Source organism: Perca flavescens, chromosome 14, assembly GCF_004354835.1.
Source record: "Perca flavescens isolate YP-PL-M2 chromosome 14, PFLA_1.0, whole genome shotgun sequence".
Classification (NCBI taxonomy): Eukaryota; Metazoa; Chordata; class Actinopteri; order Perciformes; family Percidae; genus Perca; species Perca flavescens.
Genome location: NC_041344.1, coordinates 27,523,988 through 27,545,569, shown reverse-complemented (window position 1 = coordinate 27,545,569; position 21,582 = coordinate 27,523,988). Strand labels below are relative to the sequence as shown.

The 21,582-nt window shown below is 41.0% G+C and overlaps 1 protein-coding gene across 1 annotated transcript in view; it reads left to right on the top strand.

Annotated features, from left to right (window-relative positions):
- The first annotated feature begins 5,092 nt into the window (after positions 1–5,092).
- Positions 5,093–21,582, top strand: part of col9a1c (collagen, type IX, alpha 1c) — a 39,990-nt gene continuing 23,500 nt past the window's right edge. The window contains exons 1-7 of the mRNA XM_028598275.1: positions 5,093–5,116; positions 7,460–7,659; positions 12,426–12,511; positions 15,274–15,345; positions 16,489–16,618; positions 18,824–19,220; positions 20,253–20,333. Coding sequence (XP_028454076.1) covers positions 7,631–7,659; positions 12,426–12,511; positions 15,274–15,345; positions 16,489–16,618; positions 18,824–19,220; positions 20,253–20,333 — 795 coding nt within the window. The 5' untranslated portion in view covers positions 5,093–5,116; positions 7,460–7,630. The remainder of the gene's footprint in view (positions 5,117–7,459; positions 7,660–12,425; positions 12,512–15,273; positions 15,346–16,488; positions 16,619–18,823; positions 19,221–20,252; positions 20,334–21,582) is intronic.

Sequence of the window (21,582 nt, the reverse complement as noted above, 5' to 3'; positions counted from 1 at the left end):
CCATGGTTATTCATCCAGAGCCTGTATGTTCTGCAGTCCCCCCCCCCCCCCCAACCCCTCACACCCCCCTCTCTCTCTCCCTCTCCCTCTCTCTCTCTCTTTCTCTTTCAATTCTCCCCAGTCTCTCACTCTCCTGACGGCGATTTTAATTTGGGGAAGTGCGGCAGCGTCTGTCTGCGGAATCTGGATGTCCCGGTCCGCCCGGCGTTTTGCACACAAAACATAAGGGGAATATTAATAGTCGGCACCCAGTCAGTGTGTGTGTGTGTGTGTGTGTCCTCCTGCTGCTGCTGCGCTGTAGTGTGTCCCACGTCACAGCCCCCTAAAAGCTGAAGTGAACCGTGCTGTCAGTAGCTAATGACCATTTAATAACACACTAAAAGGTGAGTGTTAGCCTGGATGCTAACAAAACGTGAATGCAATAAATGCATTGCCAGTAGCTAGCTAGGCTATACGACGTGACAGATAAAATAGGAGCAAACTAACTTTTCTGAGTCAGTGTTAACACTGTTCAGAGAAGACGTTCATCAAATCATTAAGCCACTGAATTAGCCTACAACCCATCAGTCAGGATTATAGGTGACCAATAGTTGAGTTCCTAGCTTCACATTGTATCTGCAGTTGATATATGACATTGTTATGGACAGGCCCGTATTAATGCTGCGTTCCAGACACAGTTTTTAGCCCGTAAGTTACGACTTCAAGTCACGACTTGGTAGCGTTCCAGGCAAAGTCACCACAAACCCTTCTAGCTAGCGGCTACCTAACGTTGACGTTAGCTATCTAGGTTACTTTACGTTTCCTATTTATGTCTATTTATTTCTACTTATCACTGTTCATAGATATCATTGACATATATACAATGGACCAATAGACCCCGTTGCTCTGGACGGAGACCAGTGAAGGCTATTAGAAGCACTTTTCCGGTGATCACTTGCTTTACTGCGCAGCCTCCAACTGACAGAGACAACGTAAATGTGACGTGAGCAACGTGTCTGAAAGTTGTAAGTCTTTTGGTAGCTGTGACAAGAGAAATCTCAATCATTTCCAATCTTACAGAGACGGAGAGTGTAGGTATATGTAAGGAGATAACATAAGCACAGGCTAATTATTGCTAACTAACATGCTAGTTAACATTAGTAATTAAACCTAAACAGCTAATGTAAGTCGAAACTGCCTGCGAGCTTCTCCTGTACTATACGGTAATACCTCTACTGTGCGACAGTAAGTCACTTGGTTATGACACAATCGTTAGCTTGTTTTTACAAAAGCGTCTGCTACGGAGCCATAACGTGAGGTACAAGGTAATGGAGCCTTTTATACATTGTCGTGTTTCTTTATAAATAAACAATGGACAATTAGAGTCTTTAAACGCTTCAGATGTAAAGTTATTCGCAGTCAAGTGACGTAAAAAAAAAATGGCGGTCAGTGTAATGCTAACAAGAGGTGATCGCTTTGTAGCAACAAAATGGCGCCATCGGAGGTTCGCGTTCTGAAGCGAAGCTTACCCCCTTGATATACACTAGATGTCGCCTTGACTACGTCAGTTCATTGGAACGAATGCGTCAACAAAGCCACCAATCTTGGAACAGGGGAGTCACTCCTCTTTAATCAAGGGGGTAAGCTTCGCTTCAGAACGCGAACCTCCGATGGCGCCATTTTGTTGCTACAAAGCGATCACCTCTTGTTAGCATTACACTGACCGCCATTTTTTTTTTTACATCACTTGACTGCGAATAACTTTACATCTGAAGCGTTTAAAGACTCTATTTGTCCATTGTTTATTTCTAAAGAAACACGACAACGTATAAAAGGCTCCATTACCTTGTACCTCACGTTATGGCTCTGTAGCAGATGTTTTTGTAAAAATAAGCTAATGATTGTGTCATAACCAAGTGACCTACTGTCGCACAGTAGAGGAATTACCGTATAGTACAGGAGAAGCTCGCAGGCAGTTTTGACTTACATTAGCTGTTTATGTGTAATCACTAATGTTAACTAGCATGTTAGTTAGCAATAATTAGCCTGTGCTTATGTTATCTCCTTACATATACCTACACTCTCCGTCTCTGTAAGATTGGGAATGATTGAGATTTCTCTTGTCACAGCTACCAGAAGACTTACAACTTTCAGACACGTTGCTCACGTCACATTTACGTTGTCTCTGTCAGTTGGAGGCTGGTCTCCGTCCAGAGCAACGGGGTCTATTGGTCCATTGTATATATGTCAATGTCTTTAATGCATCAGCGTCAATGTAGGTAAAGGGCTAACGGAAATAAAATCACCGTCATAAATGCGATTTTCTAGTTTTTGTGATTCGTTCCAAAGGTCAGACATGTATTTATGATCGAGTCCAGAGAAAAATTAAGCTTTTGATATTAATATAATCTACTTTGTTCAAAATGTAATGCCTAGTGCCTGTAAGCCTAGGTTTATAGTCTCATTCTTCCACTTGATACTGCTTCCACTTAAGTAAACTAAAAGATGAACTATCGACTACAAAACAAAGAAACTAATTAATGTGTTAATACAAAGAATATTTATTATGATCGGTCACAGATCTGAGTCCAAACTGAAACTTCACCCTTCTGAACTAAGAGTTTCTACTTCAAAGTGAAGTTTAAACTTCGGACCCCTGTTCCAAGATGGCGGCAGTTTTGACGTATGTTTAGAACCTCAAGGCTACATCTAGTGTATATATCTATGATCACTGTTAATAAACGGCGTCTGTACATCCTCAACGGGTGTCGCCATTGTTGTTTATGTGTGTGTGACGTCAAAAACTGTAACTGGGAGTACAACGATCTGGTACGAGTTCACGGGTAGTAAGTTACGGGTTTGACTGCCGTTCCAGGGCACTTTCACTGGTAGAAGGTTGTGAAAACACAAGTTACGGGTTGCCTGGAACGCAGCATAAGACAACGTGGTGCCCCTGGGCACTATACGGCTCAAAGGCCTGTTTTTATTTGCTTACATTGAATCAAGAAAGCCAGCCACTTATCATTTTTTATAACTAACTATTTTATATTCATCATTATGATTTTTGGGGGGGTTAAACTGGCCACTTTTGATTATTGTTAACCCCCTCACCAAATGATACATTGGCGCGTACCTGTGTACCAACTCAACTCTGACAGATTGGGGAGGGGAGTGATAGTGGTCTTGTAATATTGATTTATTTATAATTTATTATTATTATTGTGAAATTAGTGTTCATAAACGAGTAACGTATGGTCTTTCAACAATTTCAAGTGAATAATATAACAATTTACGGAGAATTATTATTAATTGTTAAAGCTTGTGTCATGTGGTGTCCCCCCACAGTTTGTGAATGGTTGGTGCCGCTGGCCCAAGTGCCCTTATGGATAATCCGGCCATGGTTATGGAACTGTGAAGGTTTTTGTCAGTGGGAACCCCCATCTAAAAGAATTGATGCCGCAAGTTACACTAAACGTAGGCCTAACTATCTACAAAATTATAAAAAATATTCCCAAAGTGAGCAGAATCCATGCCGGTGAGCCTTGGCGCTGGGATAGGCAGTTTTTTTTTCCCCGTCATTGGGCAAAAAATCTGCAATTATCAATTCAATTCCAATGAAATTTTTATTTATAGGGTCAAATCATAACAGGAGTTATCTCAGGACACTTTACAGACATTATAATACAAACGCCCAATAATTCGCCCAAAATAGCAAGCATTTGGTGCGACAGTGGCAACCTTTTAATCTGTCATCAGGCTTTAGAAAATCAAGCCTGTGACAGGAAACTTTGGCCAATCACATGTCATTTCAGAGAGTAAGCATTCCTATTGGCTATTCTATGCAGATGCGCGTGCACGTCCCTTCAGACGGCGTGATCTAACAGATTTTATTCTCGGACAAACAGCATATTATGAGCAAAGTAACAATGGAACAACCATTACAGTATCCTGCAATGTCTCGTTTGTTCCTGGCAGACAGATTGAAAAGGCCATCTGTCCTGGTTAAACAACCCCTCACTGACTAATCACAAAGTCAGATAAAGGGGGAGGGGAGGATTATGTAACTACAAATAAAAAAATAAAAAATGTCCACGGCCCATAAGCTGTTGCCGTCGGTAATGTGTTCCACAGTCGTCAACAATAAGAAATGAGTGGTCTCCATCGGTCTCTTTGGGTGTCTCTGATGCACCACGTGAACCTGTGCGTGATGACCGTTTCCCTCCACTGTTCCCTGCCTCACCTTCCTCCTTAAAACCTCAAAGTCAATTGCTGCTTTTCTCGCATGGCGTTCTGCCATAAGCTCCAAGCACTCTTGATTAAGAGAGAAGCGCTATCGATTTCTTTTTTTTTTCTTCTTCCAACCGTTGCCAAAGCCCGGATGACCATATAGTCTGGAAACACAGCAAGGACACTCACTTTTACACGCTCCAATAACAAACTCAGATGATGAATTCTGGTCTACAAAAGTAAGACCGTTAGAAGGTGATTGCTCTGGTTATTTTATCCTAATAACCTCCTAATTTACAAATGAAGCTCTGAATATAACACATGAAATGTACCAAACTCCACATAGTCATGTAAAAATCATTCCCAGTCTAGAATACAAAAAAAATAAAAAATCTGACGTCCCCAAGAAATGATCTCGCGACCCCATGGGTTTCCCGACCCCCAGGTTGAGAACCACAGCTCTAGAGTGGATGGTCACAGACACACCCACCTTACCCTAAACTTAGTTCATATTGTCAACTATGACCAAGTAAAACAGTATGTAGACGGGTATATACCAGAAAAGCATAAGTGAGTGAAAAGCCATATATTACTAAAAGTTTAAATATATGATTTTACTCTTGGCGGAGGTGGAAATGTTGGTTTTGGTTGGTTTGAAACGTACATTAATTAGCATTTTCTTTTGCAAATGTTCTAGAGTTCAAATTTGCACTAAATTTAAACCAAAGCTTTACTAAAGGCACTTTAAATTGAGTTTTCCTTTAATTTGTCACCTGTCTATATCTAATTATTATACGTTTTTTTTTGTCAAATACTTAAACTTAAACTAAAACTGCCGTTGAAACAATGATCTAGCAGCAAAATTTAAATATAATATATTTAAAATATATTAGCAGCGTTAGCAGCACCTGTGAGTTTATCATGTGACAGCGAAAACGCGAAAGGCGGAGCAGCATGTCCTGTATGTCCCTTACCGGCTAACGTATTTCAAGATAGCGCATGAATATGGAGCGTCTAGCCCAGTTCATGCGAACGCAAATGTCAAATTTCAAGCCAATAAGAACCCCTTGGAATTGGAATGGTGATGGTAAATATTCATGAAAAAGGACAAGTTGGTGAACAACTAAACACGTTACACACTGGACCTTTAAAGTCTCTCTGGCTACCTAACAAGGCTGTCAACCAGCTGTTTGTTCAGGTCACCTGAGCCGGTCTTTAAAAGCCACAGCTCATAATGGGAGCAGCAAGAGCTGAAGCCACAACAGTTGTACACATTAATTAATCATTTTAGAAACAAAAATGATCCTCGCCGGTCCATAACATTAATCTGCACCCATAACCACGCTGGACTCTGCAAGACTTTACTTCATCCAAAACCTACCGGCTCTGTGTACATAACACTCACTGGTTTTTATGTTTCCACAACTTCATCAGGCTGTATTCTGACTGGAGGGCCTTTGGCATATGTGATGCCAGGTCACAAGTGTGCTAGTCATGGGGCCTGCCATGTGGATGAATAATCCCAACTTGTTTCCTCATTCTCTCGGCCTGTGCCTGCTCTCTCATTGAGAGCATGAGCTCTCAATTATCCAGGCTGGACACATGATCTCTCTCTGCCAGATCTCTGAAGAGGCCCAGTCACTGCATCAGGTTTCCCTACACACAGCACTCTCGGACGAGCTTTTGTGGTGTAGCTACAATAACAATCAATTCATGCAATTTGATACAGTACCAAATAACAGACCTTTTATATTATTGGTTGTAGTAAATTGCAGAGTATCAGTTGACTGTGAGGTTATTGATCATACAGTACAGGCCAAAAGTTTGGACACACCTTCTCATTCAATGTGTTTCTTTATTTTCATGACTATTTACATCGTAGTTTCTCACTAAAGGCATCAAAACTATAAATGAACACATATGGAATTATGTACTTAAAAAAGAAGTGTGAAATAACTGAAAACATGTCTTATATTTTAGATTCCTCAAAGTAGCCACCCTTTGCTTTTTTTGATAACTCTGCAAACCCTTGGTGTTCTCTCAATGAGCTTCATGAGGTAGTCACCTGAAATGGTTTTCACTTCACAGGTGTGCCTTGTCAGGGTTAATTAGTGGAAGTTTTTCCCTTATTAATAAAAAAAGCAAAGGGTGGCTACTTTGAATAATCTAAAATATAAGACATGTTTTCAGTTATTTCACACTTTTTTGTTAAGTACATAATTCCATATGTGTTCATTCATAGTTTTGATGCCTTCAGTGAGAATCTACGATGTAAATAGTCATGAAAATAAATAAAAAAATGCATTGAATGAGAAGGTGTGTCCAAACTTTTGGCCTGTACTGTATATCAGGGCCAGCAACTGCCAGTATCAATAAACCAATGTTTTCAAGAAATACACACAGGAAAAAAGACTTAGGAATAAATATACAGAAAATACATATAGAAAATACTGAAGTTTTACGCTTTTGCGTTCACCCTTAAATAAAAAAATATGTCCAATACAAAGCGGTCATTATGCTCCTGGACAACGGCGGTAATCACTTGTTTCCAGATCCGTTTACTTTAAAGCAGGTGTTACAAAAGTCTGTAGCGCATTCATGCTTTTAAAACGCAAATAATATTTGCTTCAGACGCTTCTGTACCCGCAAGCGAAAGTGCTTTACTGTCACATCAAAATGGCTGTGGACCGTCAGAGCCGACAAATCTTTTTTTAGGACGAGATGGTCGTACCTGGAAGAAATGTCAAAGCGCCTGCATGTACACAAGAGCAAGCTGATTTCCTGCAAGAAATACGCCCAAGCGCGGCTCGTGTTTAGGCTCTCAGATCTTCCAAAGCGCAGCAAAAATCAAAGATCACAACGCCACAGAATCAATTACACAACACGCAGGATACAGACAGCATGTCTGCCTAAGGCCCTTCTGGTAATAACAAGGCTTTCTCCATGTCAACACAGGCTAACACGCATTCTTCAGCTACACTGATGACTACACGTCATAATGAAATCCACATTTCATCACTCGTTCGCTGCTTCTTCCCCCTATCCTGACGATAATTATTAAGAGAATTGCATACAGGCATACGTGTCATTAGGAGGCACTGTAAAGAAAAGAAGCAGAGGGTGGGGGGGTTACACATAGAGGCCCGTGGGCTTCTGCATCTTTTTAAGTGTTGGTAATAAAAATGTAGCCACCACCTCCTGAAGAACTTCTGTCCAATGGGAACCCATCAAACTAATTTTTATGTGTCCTCAGAAAATGCTTGAGCATCCCCTGAGCCTCTTCTCTCCGCCAGTCCTCAACATGCGCAGGTAGGACTGACTTCTGGGGGGAATTTTGTGTCTGCCGCTCCTTCTGCTTCTGCATCTCACCGCTGTTCCTCGCCGCTGAATCTGACCCGTCTCCCATCAAGGAGGCGAGTGAAACATGGCCTTTCCCAACTCTGGTTTGAAGAGGTAAATATCTCATGTTGAATTTCTGCCAGGGCTCTTCATCAGCTACCTTTCTCCTTGAGCTTTTTGTGTAATTTCCATAATAACAAAGACTCATTTCAAACTGAATATTTTTTAAATCTCCATTTAGAAGGATGAAGCATCTACACGTTCCCCTCTGATAACTGGTTGTAATAACATGTGTAGCTTAGCACGGATAAAAGAAGATGGCCATTTGACTTTCAATCTGGCCCACACATGCAGCATACAGTATAAACCTCTACTGTGTGACATTTAGCCCTTCAGTGTTTCCATTCAGTTTGTCGGGATATTTCCCTTAATTAATGAAAATGAAAATTAATTTACATTTCATTAGTGCCTACAGCATCATCATCATCTGCAAAGAAATGTTCACACATCTATTGCTCAAGGTCTTAGTCTGCACATTTTCTGCAACTTTAATTTGACTGAATTGTACAGCTAATTGCTTCATGTGGAACAGCGATCCATTTTGGGGTAATTAAGACAAATGAGAGAGCACAAATCATGCCACAAGTGTTGGCTCATTTTTAGCATTTTGGGAGCACCTAAGGGACTTTACAACATGGGTGGGAGTGAAGGGGAAAGCCCCATTAAATGTTGATGAATGTCAGGAATTAAAGTAGATGACATGTTATTATCTAATTGACTTGACTGATTGATTTTATGACAAGATTTAACCGGAATACATTTGGGGGATTTCTGTTGTTGTCTTTGCAAGTATTTTCTTTACCTTTGAACTGCGGCAGCACATGAATACCTTTCTGTGTAGAAGCACAACTCTTAAGTAGGACCTTTCATCTTGCAGGACATCACACACATTTATAATTACAGCGAATGTGATATGGATGCATGTTTGGTGGGAAGCTTGCTGCTTAAAGCCTACATTAAACACCTGTCAACTCTAAGTCCTTACATTTTCAAATAGCATGGCATGTCTTTACTTTCAGTGAAAACTTAGCCCTGAGGATCCCTATGCCACCAAAAACTTCAGGCAGCAATTGTTTTGCAACGTTGTCTCTGTATTAGCCTAGTGAGGACAGCCTGAAAATAACTATATTAAATACTAAAGGAACAAGGCTGATTGTATTTCCACTCTTTACTTTTCAATTGTCATAGACAGAGCTGAATATTGTGAGAAGATTATTGTACAATTATGTTAGGAGATCCTTTAAGGGAAAATGGTACAAAAATCTCACTGTGGAGAACATTTATTTGATTTTGTCCAAATTAGTGTTCATTTTCTTCATGCCTCAGTTACCAATCTTAAAGGAATAGTTTGACATTTGGTCTACTGGGAAATTATCCGCTTTCTTGCCAAGAGAAGATTGATATTGCTCTCTTGTCCCGGATGCTGCGCACCGAAACATTACATCTAACGCCGGTTATTGCGTTGCGCAACTCTGAACCTCCTGCTGGCTGCTGCGTGGCGCAGCATTTGGTATTCGTCATACCCCATCTGTTTTTGAGAATCTTTTGAAAAATGTGTATGTTAGTGCTAAGGGAGCATGTTTTAATAAAACAGAGGCTTACTTATTAAGATTTTGGTAGACGTTGACAATTCTTAATATTTTTTCAGAAAACCTTCAGGAGATAAGGATATTTATCCCAGAATAACATAGGTTTTTATAGGCGTTTTTAGCAGGCGCTTTTAGGAGTAAATGGGTTAACTATCAAGCACAAAGATAGACTTTGACTATGGCATAGGTCAAACTAGATATATAGGCTCCTGGTTATCTTAAATGGGACCAATTTGCCATGAATTCTCGGTAAATTAAGACTTTTTTTAAACTACAAAAACATGGCTAAAACTGTGTCAAACCACTCCAGCAGAACATATTTGCTTTCTGGAAGAATTCAACGGTTACAAGGTCATTTTAACAATTCAGTGAAGAGCGTTACAATACAAAAACCAAGCATTAGCATTAACCTTTAACGCAGTGCAGGCCTGTAGCAGAGCTGAGAGGCTGTGCTTCTTAATGTGGCACTGCTAACTCATTAGTAAGGCTCAGGATAGTCTTGCCAAATTTAACCCTGTCTCCTAAAAATGATGCTATCATACAAAACACATATTCTCAAATAAGCGTCCATGTACCGGCGACAGGCACTCATTGTAGTTAAAGTTGTGAATTGAAACAAAACTACTTGTTTAGGCTTAGGAAAAGGTCATAGAGTGGGTTCAAATAAGTATGTTTGTTACATAACTTAAGTTACGTACATATATTAGACTTATTTAACTTATGTACATGAGTTAAAATAAGTTCCCGTTGACTTTTGGTTTCACACGGGATATGACCAGGGGTGTCCTGGGTAAAAAAAAGTTTTTTTGACCCGTCCCTCCCTACACAGACTTTGATCAGAAATATGTTTGTAGTAGGTCAAACTGACCAGTTTCAACTATCTGAAACAAGCCATAGGACATGCTAACCTTAGCTTATAAAGGAAGCAGGGGGAAAAGCTAGCTAAATGCTAGCTAAAACAAATATGCCTACCATATGTACAAAAGCTTCAGTGAAAAAAACATTGGGGGATATTTTACCTTTGCTAAGCTAAGGTAACTGTCTCCTGGCTGTCGCTTGATATTTAACGAACAAATATGATCGATCTTCTCATCTAACTTTTGTCAAAAAAGCCAACAAGTGTATTCCGCAAAATGTCAAACTATTCCTAAATAACTATGGGTTTGTAATTTGGGAGGGTTAAACATTGAAAGCTTCCCTCTTGTCACATCTTATCAGTGACATGTAGCTGCACCTGTCCGGAATGGAGGCAGACATCCAATCCCACTGGAGCTCTGAGGATGCTCCTTTAACGTGAAGGGCAGAATGTTAGAGCCCAGCGGCTTCTCTGAAGAGACCTTGCTGACTTAGCCATTAGTCATTTCTCTGACAGTGCACTCACACAGACACACACACACATTTGCAAGAGAGTTCACACACCAGCGATGGGTTACGCCCTCAGTAACACCACCCCTACCTCATTTGTTTCTCCGATTGATGAGCTACAACCTTTGCTTTTGGAGAAAGAGTCTGCGCTCTCACTATCAGTCACGTTGATGAAGGATTTGGGATTGCTGTGGAAAGCTGTCAACTCAGGACACGCAAAGTAGAACACAACATAGAGAAGCTGAAAGAGGAGGTGTGCTAATGCTAGGTAATGTGTGGACAAAATGTACCACTGCTTAGGTACCTACTTGTTCTGCTGTGTAAGATCACCTTGGAAAAGCTGCATGGCTATTACTGCCATTTATCATCCACCTTCTCCAGGATTCAATAGTGCACATACGGACGTAAGGCTACTTGTGTGGAGCAGAAATGCCACTTATAATGCAGGCAAAGGTAAATTAGGAGGTAAATGGAAGGCTTGTAGTGATTGATACCCTCAGCAAGCAAGCGATCCCGAAGACAAATGGGAGTTGGGAGAAAACACCAATCTGCGTCTGACTTCGCGATAAGGCTGCTTGTGGTCCGGGGGGGCTGGGGGTGGGCAGTGATGCTAGTTGAGGCCCAGTAAAAGGCAAGAGGTCAAGAAGATCACAAGTCTAAATGACCTGGCCTTAAATCAGTCTAACTACTTTTTAGCTAGTCTCGCATTTCCAGACCACTTACTTACTTACTTACTTACTTACCACAGCGCTGTGGAGTAAGGTCTAGCTCCTTCACACATATTTTCTGGGATAGAAGGGGGAAAAAAGCACCCTGGGCTCTTTGCATTTCTTTAAACCAATCACAATTGTCTTGGGCGGCGCTAAGTTTGGGATGCAGCGCCAGTGGCTCTGCAAAATAGTCTAATAAAGGAAGGTAACTCTTGACACAATAGGGAGAGCTATTTAAATTAGCTGGATACATGGTCAAATATAATTTGCTCTTACCATTGTATTGCCGTGTGTATTTCGCCCACAGCAATCCCGGCAATCGGTCCCAAAACGTCAGTAAATGGCGTAAACATGTTCTTCGTAAAATCGTACAAATTTCCTTCAAGATTTGCCATTTTCGGCGCGTGGCTTGCTAGCTCGAAGTTTGTTGTTGTTTCCCGAAGCGAAGGGATTTAGACACGGCAACACACAGAGAGCCGAAGGGATACAGGCTAGTTTTTAGCAACAGTAAGTGAGCTAATTAACTAGCCTGATAATCATTTAGTATAATGAAAGCTATAGTGATGTAAGAATGGAAAAATAATTGTTCATTGTGACTTAGGAAAAATCAATCCCAACTCATCTACAATCCGACAGGATGATAATTGTCTGTAAGTTTATCACTATGAGCAACACCTTTTACATTTTTGACCATTCCATTCAGTTTGTTGGGAAATAGCCTTAATTAATGAAAATGAAAATTAATTTACATTTCATTAGTGCCTACAGCATCATCATCTGCAAAGAAATGTTCACACATCATTTTGTCCATCGTTATAATTCAAAAAAATCTCATTGCAGCTTCAATATTTTAACCATAGTTCATTATAAGCTATTCCAGATGAGCAGTTTAGCTAAACAGTGGCTCGAATTCCTCCAAAATTTAATTGGAGTTTAACTTGATTAGTCTGGTACAGAATGCAAAGCAAACACAATTTGAAGGAACCGTGTGAACCTCTTTTTTTTTCTATTCATGTGCTCAGGAAGATCACAGAGGACACCAGCAAAGTGCTTCATGTCATCCCTTTGGTGTTTTATTGATTCAGACACAAAGAAACTGTCAAAGAGTATTAGATGCATGACTGAATACTGATTTTTCTCCATCCTTCCTGAATAGAAAGCAACCGTGGCATCTATCAATGTCGGTGTGCTCCCCCGTCTGTGTGGCTCTCCTGTCCCTCCTCCTCGCCCCGGCACTTGGACGTAAGTCACCCACAATGCAATGCACAGTCATTGCCACATCATAAAATCAGTGTACCGTACATTGCATGAACGCCACCATTTTTCTGTGAAACTGTTTGTCCTGTATACACAAAAAGAGGAGCCCGGTTCATGTTGACGCCTGCATGTTGACTGTTGCTAAGTCATTCTCTTTATCAGAACACACAAAGCTAAAGGCCAGAAATAGCAGACGCACTGTGCCTGCGTCTGTGTTGTAGGATTAAATCAGATTAAATGTCCCCTCTGATAATCACAACAAGCCAATTCTCTGCTGTTGTTTCGGGGGACATAGTAAATCTAACGTTAACGCGCAGTAAGTGCCAGACACAGTTCGGTGTGCTGCTTTTTGTAACCTCGCCTCATTATTACAGCACACACATGCAACTGCACGTGACATCTTAATTGTGGTTCATCTCCCGCTCATCACACTAATGACTGGCTCTCTGAGCGTAATGCCGCGGCAAGCAGTAACTTTTAACTACTTGAGGCCCACATGCACAGTCAGATAAGCGTTTAGTGGTCGTAAATATGGCATTATAAATACCGTCTCACCACGTTATCTCATTTCTCAGCAGTTATGTGTGATCTGGGAACGGCTTCCAGATGTGTCGTGTTCCTCGCTGCTCACTGTAAATGAGCTGACTCAGGTTATTGACTGGGGAGGCCCCCCTGGCTGTCACCATGCTCGTTTCATGGGGTTTTTTCTGAGAGGCTTTTCTACTTAATGGCAGCAGGGATAGCCCCCTCTTCTGACACATTCAAGGAATGGATTTTTTTTTTTGTACTGTATAAAATTGGGGGGCCTTTTTTTTTTTAACATGTTTAAGTTGGGAATCTGCAAAATGTGTACAGTACCAAGTACTAAACAGCTGTTCTATTGAAACTGGATGAGGTTCTATTACATCAAGTTTAAGCTTTTCTAAATAAAGTTTCTTCTCTTTGTCAATGGCAATGCAAACACCAGGCCAGTCTTTTATTTTGTAGAATAAAAAAAAACAAAAAAACAAACAGTATAGATTTAGACAACTGATAAAAAGTCATGATGAAAGATCAACTCAAATGGCGACGTGATGAATTACCGGTTGGCGTTTCCACCAAACGAGACTTCCATCTTGATAAATCTTACACATAAATAAAACGGAAAGCGGCTCACCTGCCACATTGACCTTCTAAAATGTCTCCCATGACGTACGGCTTTGGCCACAGTCCTGCAACACTAGCTGCTACATTTATCAACATTATGTTTCTGTCTCTGAGGACCTGTTTGGATCACAAGGGGGGTGTATGAGCCGTCTGCATTCAAAATCTCAAACACTATGTTGATTTGTGTCCATGCTTTAAAATGTGTGAATATGTGAAATGCTGTAAGTGGAGTTGTAAGAGAAACTCACATTAAAAATGCAGCGCAGTGCATTGTGATGTTAATCCCGTCTGACATTGAACACCATGCTTTTCCCTTGTATTTGTCTGCAGAATACTCCATTTTAATTAAACTGACTGGTAATAAAGCTCAACAGCGTGGTTCCGGAAATGAAATTCCCAATTATTTCCTCCATAAGAATTTTGATTATTAGCCATAATGTCAAAAACCATCCAAGATAGACTTACCACGAGCTACAAGATTTGGGAAACAATGATTTATAACCCCTGTAGAAGCTAGAAGTCTGTTTAAAATCAACCTTGTTTTAAGAAAAACACGTCTTATTCGCGATGTCACAGAGAAAGTACTACACTACCCACAATTCTAAGCGTAACAGCGTCGTCTCTATATTGGTGGAGCTCGCTGTTACCGTGGCAATGTGTATCCCACTCGTTAAACCGCGAGCGGCTAGTGAGCTGCTACCACCGAACTCTATTATCGTTTATGTACAGTTAGCGCCAAACTAAACATTTTATGGTCCCAATTCATCTCGTAGCTGGTTGGCTTGAGTTCAGGCTTAAAACTGTTTTTATGAGAATTTTCTTAAACGTCAGTGGAGATATTAAATGGGGATTATCACTTCCTGAACCGGTCACTTTTTATTTCTACATATTGCATATGTTAAAGGAGGTCTGTGTGGGAGTTAGGGGGATCCTTTGGCAGAAATGGAAAATAATGGTCATTATTACGTTACCAGATAGGCTACCGTAGGCTATACTACGCGCTTGGAAAGGAAAGGTTAAGCGGAGGGCTCGCATTGCCAGACCTTCCTCCAAAGCGCTGCAGAGGAGGGTTTGGCTAGTCGACGCAGCATTCGGGATGGGAGAAAAACTCTGGTTTATTGGCATTTCTTTAAACCAATGACAATTGTCTTGGGCGGTGCTAAGCGCCGTACGGAGCAACGGCGCCTCTGCAAAAAAAATAACCTCGGGAAGGAACTTGTTTTGGTGGAACATAAGTTCAAAGGTTGTTTTAGTCGACAGAAAACTCAGATTGGACAGAAAATCTAGCTAGCTGGATTTACCCTGCAGAGATCTGAGAAAATGTTTACCATAGTCCTCATAAATCGACCAGAGTTTAAAATGCCAACACAAAGAAAGCCCAAGGTAACGTCTATCAGGCCTAAATGAGTGAAATACGGAAATGGAGCAATCCCGGAGGTGGAACATCGTGGATATAGAGTAAGCGGAGGTTTATTCAGTCGGCCACAATCTGTAACCTCTCCGCTCAATGCCTCTAAATCCTGTACACTGCTCCTTTAAATTCAGCAAAGAACTGGATGATAAGGATAACAAGATGATTGCTTTTTGTTTTGTCTTATCAGAACTAGACCTCAACCGACTGGATGGCGATACAGTCTGCCCACCAATGAGAAGTAGCCAAGATGACCTTCCAGGTAAATTATCTGTAGTCGGGTTTTATCGAACTAAATTCAAAGCGGCAGTTGAAGTTGTTGTTGTAAAACCACACCCCGTAAGCCTCAAAAAATCCCTAAAGGAGAAAATAGACTATCCAAGGGAAGGTGGGGAGTTTAATTAGTTGAACCGGGTGGGCCGCCTAATGCCTCAAAAGCCCTCTAGATTTCAAATGAGGCACATAAAATGTTCCACTTGAGCTTCACGGAATTTGAGTTGGAACAATCTGAACTCGGCAAGATTGTAATTGCTCACCACTGCCCTGTTCGAAACACATGCAGTCATTGCTCTCATGCTGCTCTGTGGTTTGGAAAAGTAATGCATTGCTATTTAGAAAAGTTAATTTTACATTATTGTTTAGTTTCCTCATAAGCTTTATCATAGATTTACAGTAACACTCATAAAGTCATGATTGCTAATTAATATATATACAGTACAGGCCAAAAGTTTGGACACACCTTCTCATTCAATGTGTTTCTTTATTTTCATGACTATTTACATTGTAGATTGTCCCTGAAGGCATCAAAACTATGAATGAACACATATGGAATTATGTACTTAACAAAAAAGTGTGAAATAACTGAAAACTTAGTCTTATATTTTAGATTCCTCAAAGTAGCCACCTTCGTGATATGAGACTAGATATCGTCTTAGATTTTGGATATCGTAATATGACATAAGTCTTGTCTTTTCCTGGTTTCAAAGGCTGCATTACATTAAAGTAATGTAATATTCTGAACTTACCAGACTGTTGTCTGCTTTCACCCACTTAATCATTCTATCCACATTACTGATGATTATTCATCTCGAATCAAACTGTGTAAATATTTTTGTTAAAGCACCAATAGTCAACCCTACACTATGGTCGCAATATTGCTATGGAGGTATTTGTCAAAAATACCGTGATATTTGATTTTCTTCACATCGCCCAGCCCTATTGCTAATAGTAGTGTATACTATGCTAATCAAAGGCTAATGCTGATGTCGGTTTGACCTCTGCTGTAAGTTAAAGTGCTACCACTGCCAACTTTTTTTACTTGCTGTAATAAGAACAACAGGCAATAAAATGACACACTTTCTCAGCCTCTGGCACCATCCCATACGTCATACATTGTCCTTTGTAGGTTTTGATCTGATCACCCAGTTCCAGCTGGATGTGATCCCTCTGAAAGGTGTGAGGAAGGTGGACGGCTCCACTGCCCTGCAGGTGGCCTACCGCCTTGACAGGGAGGCCAACTTCCAAATTCCAACCATGTAAGTACAGCAAAGAGTGTTTAAAAGAAAACAGATAAAAACGCACAGAAATCCTGATGCAGGTGTTGCGTTATTACAGGTCCGCCACAGATGTTACTGCATGGCGAGCAGCGTATAATTGGTAGAGGAAAAACATGTCTGAACCTGTTTGGCATCTCTTAGACACAAAGGCCGACGAGAGGCATGTTTGTGTATGTATGATTTTGAGGGAGTGGAGGATTGTAAAACCCCCCTTTGGACCCTACTTTGGACCTTTGGATCTGCAGGAAATGTACAGTAAAGAGACATATTTCACCATGCCTTTTGGCAGTGATTTGTCTTCTGTTGTGCATACCCCTTTAAAAGGTTTAGACTGAAAAAAGACAGCACTGGCTTCATGTTGGGATTCCCCCTAGTTTTTAATTATCGGTGAGTTGTAGCAATAAAGCCGGATTATCCAAAAATAAGCTGTGAGCCCCTATTGAGACAACCCACGCCCCTTTGAAAAAAAGGTATATTATTTTGAAACAAATCAATCAAATTACCATGAACAAAATGATAAATAGAGGACCTGGGGGTGTAGGGTCTTTTGAGGTCCGTGGTCCTGGGGAAGCCTCCCACTTTGCTCAGTCTATAATGTAGCCTTTTGTAGCAACTGCACTATCTACAGTAACTATGACTCAAGGACCCTCTGTGTGTGTCCTTTGTCAAATATCTTGAGAACTGTTCATCCGATCTACTTCACACTTGGCATCCTGGGTACCCAATGAATTTGGCGTTGGAAATTTGGAGCAGTTTGGACAGAGTTGGGTATTGGATATGAAAAATATAAAATGTGAACAAAACTAAACAACTGCATAATAAGGGTTGAGGAACAGGGACAACAGATAAAAAATTAGCCTGCTGAGCTAATCATTACAATTACTTACTGCCGATTAATGAGCACTGTTCCTGTCAAAAAATAAACAAATAAATGAGAAGGAAAAAAAACGCTGGCATAAGGCTGGCTTCACTCATTCCGCGTATACCCATCACAATAAAAGCGCGGCTTAAATTCACTCACAAGTAAAATCTGAATCTCCAACATAAGCAGTAACATTTCTCTGTCAGTTAAATGTAGTACAGTGATTTCTTCTGAAGAGGGAGTACACCGCGAGTCAGTAGTACACATTTGGGTTGCTTTGAGGAACTTCTGTAAGTTATTTCGGGGTATAATGGTTCTGGAGAAAGCTACAAGCAGCAATATCACAGGCCAAGCAATTGTCTCGTTCCAAACGAGCATGTTTTCAACGATCACTTCACTGGTCAAAATAAAGCCATTTAGAGCTTTTTGCACTTTATTACATAAGTGAAAGACATGCTGTTCAAAAAGACAATTTCACAAAACTGATTTCAGCACAAAGTGTGCAGGTTAATGGCTTCACCACTTTACATAACCAAAGGCGTCTCCTGGTGTTTCCCTGTGTGCCTGCTCCAGTTCTGTTTTGGCTAATCTTTTCCTGCAGGCCAGCTTTTCTCAAAAAGCTGTTACGTAACTCGCTGGCACCCTGCACCTACGCCACCCGGGCCTGTCACGCTGAATGTAAATACATGTTTATTTCCTCCACAAGTCCCGTGGCACAGACTTGTGCTTTGAAGTCCGTCCCTTCCAGGAGGCTTTATGCTGCACTCCCTCCCCTTTTTTTTTCTGCAGGACAAAAGCAGCACATACTTCAGACTTTCTCACCTCAGGCAAGGCTAGAGAGTGGTCTTCATTTGTTTTATTGGCTCACAGGAAACTCTTTTTTTTATTGGCTCACCTTGATCGTTTACAAGATGGTAAAAGCCCGTCTGCAGCGCCCATCTATGAAGGCACCACCTACTGAGAATCTGGCTTGTTAAAGACACAGAAAGCACCAGACTGTGGATGCTAACCAGGACTGCATGTTGTAAATGAAGCAGTGATTTATGCACTTAGGCAGCCTCTTTCACAAAATCTCATTTTTAATATAAAAGCATTCCTTGTTTCTTTGAAGCAAGGCCATCATTGGCATCGTGACATTTTTTGTTGTTGATATTTTTATCCACATCTTGGTGCTTGATTGTGTCATGTGATCATGAATTTAATTGATGTAAAGGATATTTTGAGAATGACCTTTTCTTTGAGATTTTCCTTTGAGTGCCATTCAATAAAAAAAGCATCATTTTACCCTGGTACCTCACCCTTGCGCTCCATTTCCCTCTCAGGCTAAACTTTCCTCGCGGCTTCCCCGACGAGTACTCCTTCATGGTGACTTTCCGCATGATTAAGAACACGGTGAACAAGGTGTGGAACGTCTGGCAAATAGTGGACGAAGACGGCTACAAACAAGCCGGACTGAGGCTGAATGGCGACCAGCTGGCTCTGGAGTACTTCCTGATGGGCGCCGACGGCAACCTGCAGACCGTAACCTTCCCCGGCCTTTCTGTGCTCTTCAACGCCAAGTGGCACAAAGTGATGATTGGCGTAGAGCGCGACCAGGTCACTCTGTACGTGGACTGCCAGCCTGTGGATCAGAGACCCATCAAAGGCAAAGGCCCCATCAACACAGAGGGAGACACTCTCATTGGCAGGCTGGATGCTGATCCCGATGCCTCCGTAGTGGTAAGCGGGGATGGAGAAGTGCCTGCTGCTTTTAATCATGCTCACTGACTCTACGGTACTAACAATACGATACCATACCGTACCATATGATACGATAGACTTTATTGGTCTCACACTGGGGATATTCCCTTGTTACTTACAGGCTCCATCAGTGAAATGGTGCTCTCTGTGAACAAACACGTTAAGGTTTTATGTGTGCTGAGCTCTGCTATAATTCTAAAGTGTTGCTGTCACAGCAAAGCTGCTCAGCTGGGTTCTAGTGGAAAAAAAGAAAAACCTAATCCCTGCAGAAAATAGCATTGGTGGATTCTCAGTCTCGCATTGCCAGAAACTATCTCCACACCACTGTGAAGTAAGGTCTGGCTACCCCACAGATACATTCTAGGATAGGAGAAAACAACGCTTTGGCATTTCTTTAAACCAATCACAATTCAGCGCTTAGCTACGGACACGACATTCGTTCTGCAAAATGGTCTTTGGAAGGAATGGTAAATATTAAATGAAGTTAACTGTTCACACAATACAGTAACGTGAGCTATTTAAATTAGCTGGACACAGGCTCTTACCAGTGTATTGCCGTGTGTGCTTCGTCCACAGCAATCCTCACCAATCGGTCCCAAAACGTCCCAGTTAGATAGTCAATGCCGTAAACATATTCTTTGTAAGTCTACAATTATTCCTCGAAAGAACCAATCAGGCCTGCGTTGATGCACGATCCATATTTTCTTCAAAACTTGCCATTTTCAGCATGTAGCTTGCAAGCTAGAAGTTTGCCGTTGTTTTCCGAAGCAAACCTAGTTTAAGAACGGCAACATGCAAAGAGCGGAAGGTGAAGGACAACAGGCAATTATCCTGGAAATGTACTTCCGTTGATCCAGACTAGTGGAAGCTCAACAATCCATAGAGGGAACTGATAAAAAAAACTACACTAACTACACTACTAAGCACTTTACAACATTTATCATGTCCGCGTTACATCTGAAAACGAATGCACAGCATTGTATTTGCAGTAACATTAGCATCTCTTTTCAGTTTGAACTCCAGTGGATGCTGATTCACTGTGACCCAAAGAGGGCCCAGCGGGAGAGCTGCAACGAGCTGCCTGCCACCGAGGTACAGTAACAAGGACTCGGATCTGCTCAGCATCTGCTGTGGTTTGTGGTTTTATTCAGGTTGATAGGTCTTCCAGCATGCTGAGATAAAACAAGGGCAGAAATGCTGAGAGGGAGTTGCAAAGGTGTAATACAAACTGCCAAGTAGTTTCCTTTAGTACCCCCAGAGGTTGCAGTCAGTTCATCTAAAACAATTTGGAAAGTTGGACAACAGCAGACTGGAGTTGTAGTTGCTACAAACATGTATTAGTTAGTTCGCTACAGAAGCTGGCAAAAAACAATGAGGAAGTCTGAACAATTTAATAGTGTGAGATCAGAAACCCAACCTGCATAATGTGCATAGTGCAAGATGTTTGTGGTTACCATTTCTTCTAAAGTCAGCACAGAATACAGCTGTATGCACACAAATGTGCCACTTGGCTTGGCAGCTCCTGCAACATGAAAACAACACGAAGCCCAACAATATGGTTTTGCATAGTTACATCTAAACCGAAAAGTTATTGTACTGACTTTGCCCACACACATACTGGGGTAAGATGAATTAAAGGTCTCGGTAATGGGTACATAAAATGTAGTATAATTAAAAATGTTTTAACAAGTTAAGTATGTTTCCCTGCCTGAAATAATACTTTCCTAATACAGGCACACTACCTGCTGCTACTTGATTATCAGCTGACAGGAATGCAATTTAACACCTGCTGCCTGCTGTTTAAGACATTTAAGTATGGTTTTGTCCACCCTTGTTGCTGACGATTGCACAGCAAACTGGCAACACTAAACAGTGTTCTCTGAGAAAAAACTATCCATGGAAATAGCATTTTTTTCAATTATTTATACCTTTTTTACTGTATTTTCTATGATGGAGCGTCACCAGGCTTACTAACTATAGTATAAATGACTATTACTACCTCCTATTTAGAAGGTCAGTTAGCTTAACTAGCTAAGAAAGATTGTTTACCTTAGCGTGAGTTTTTTAGCTAGTAGGCCTAATATGGGCAACAGGCTTCATAAGTTAGGCTAATTTCCCTGTTTTTATTTTGCATTTTTCACAGGGTTTCTGTTAGACAGAAAAAAAATATATTTTTAGAGAAGAAATAATATTCTCAAGGTGTGCTCAGACAGAAAGAAAAGAAAATGTTAGCCTCATTCGCGCGAGTTTGACCACTGGATGATGTATTCAACAGCTAATACACCAACTGTAGACGTTAGCTGTAAGCTAGCTAGAAATGTATGCAGCCTCTGTCTGAACT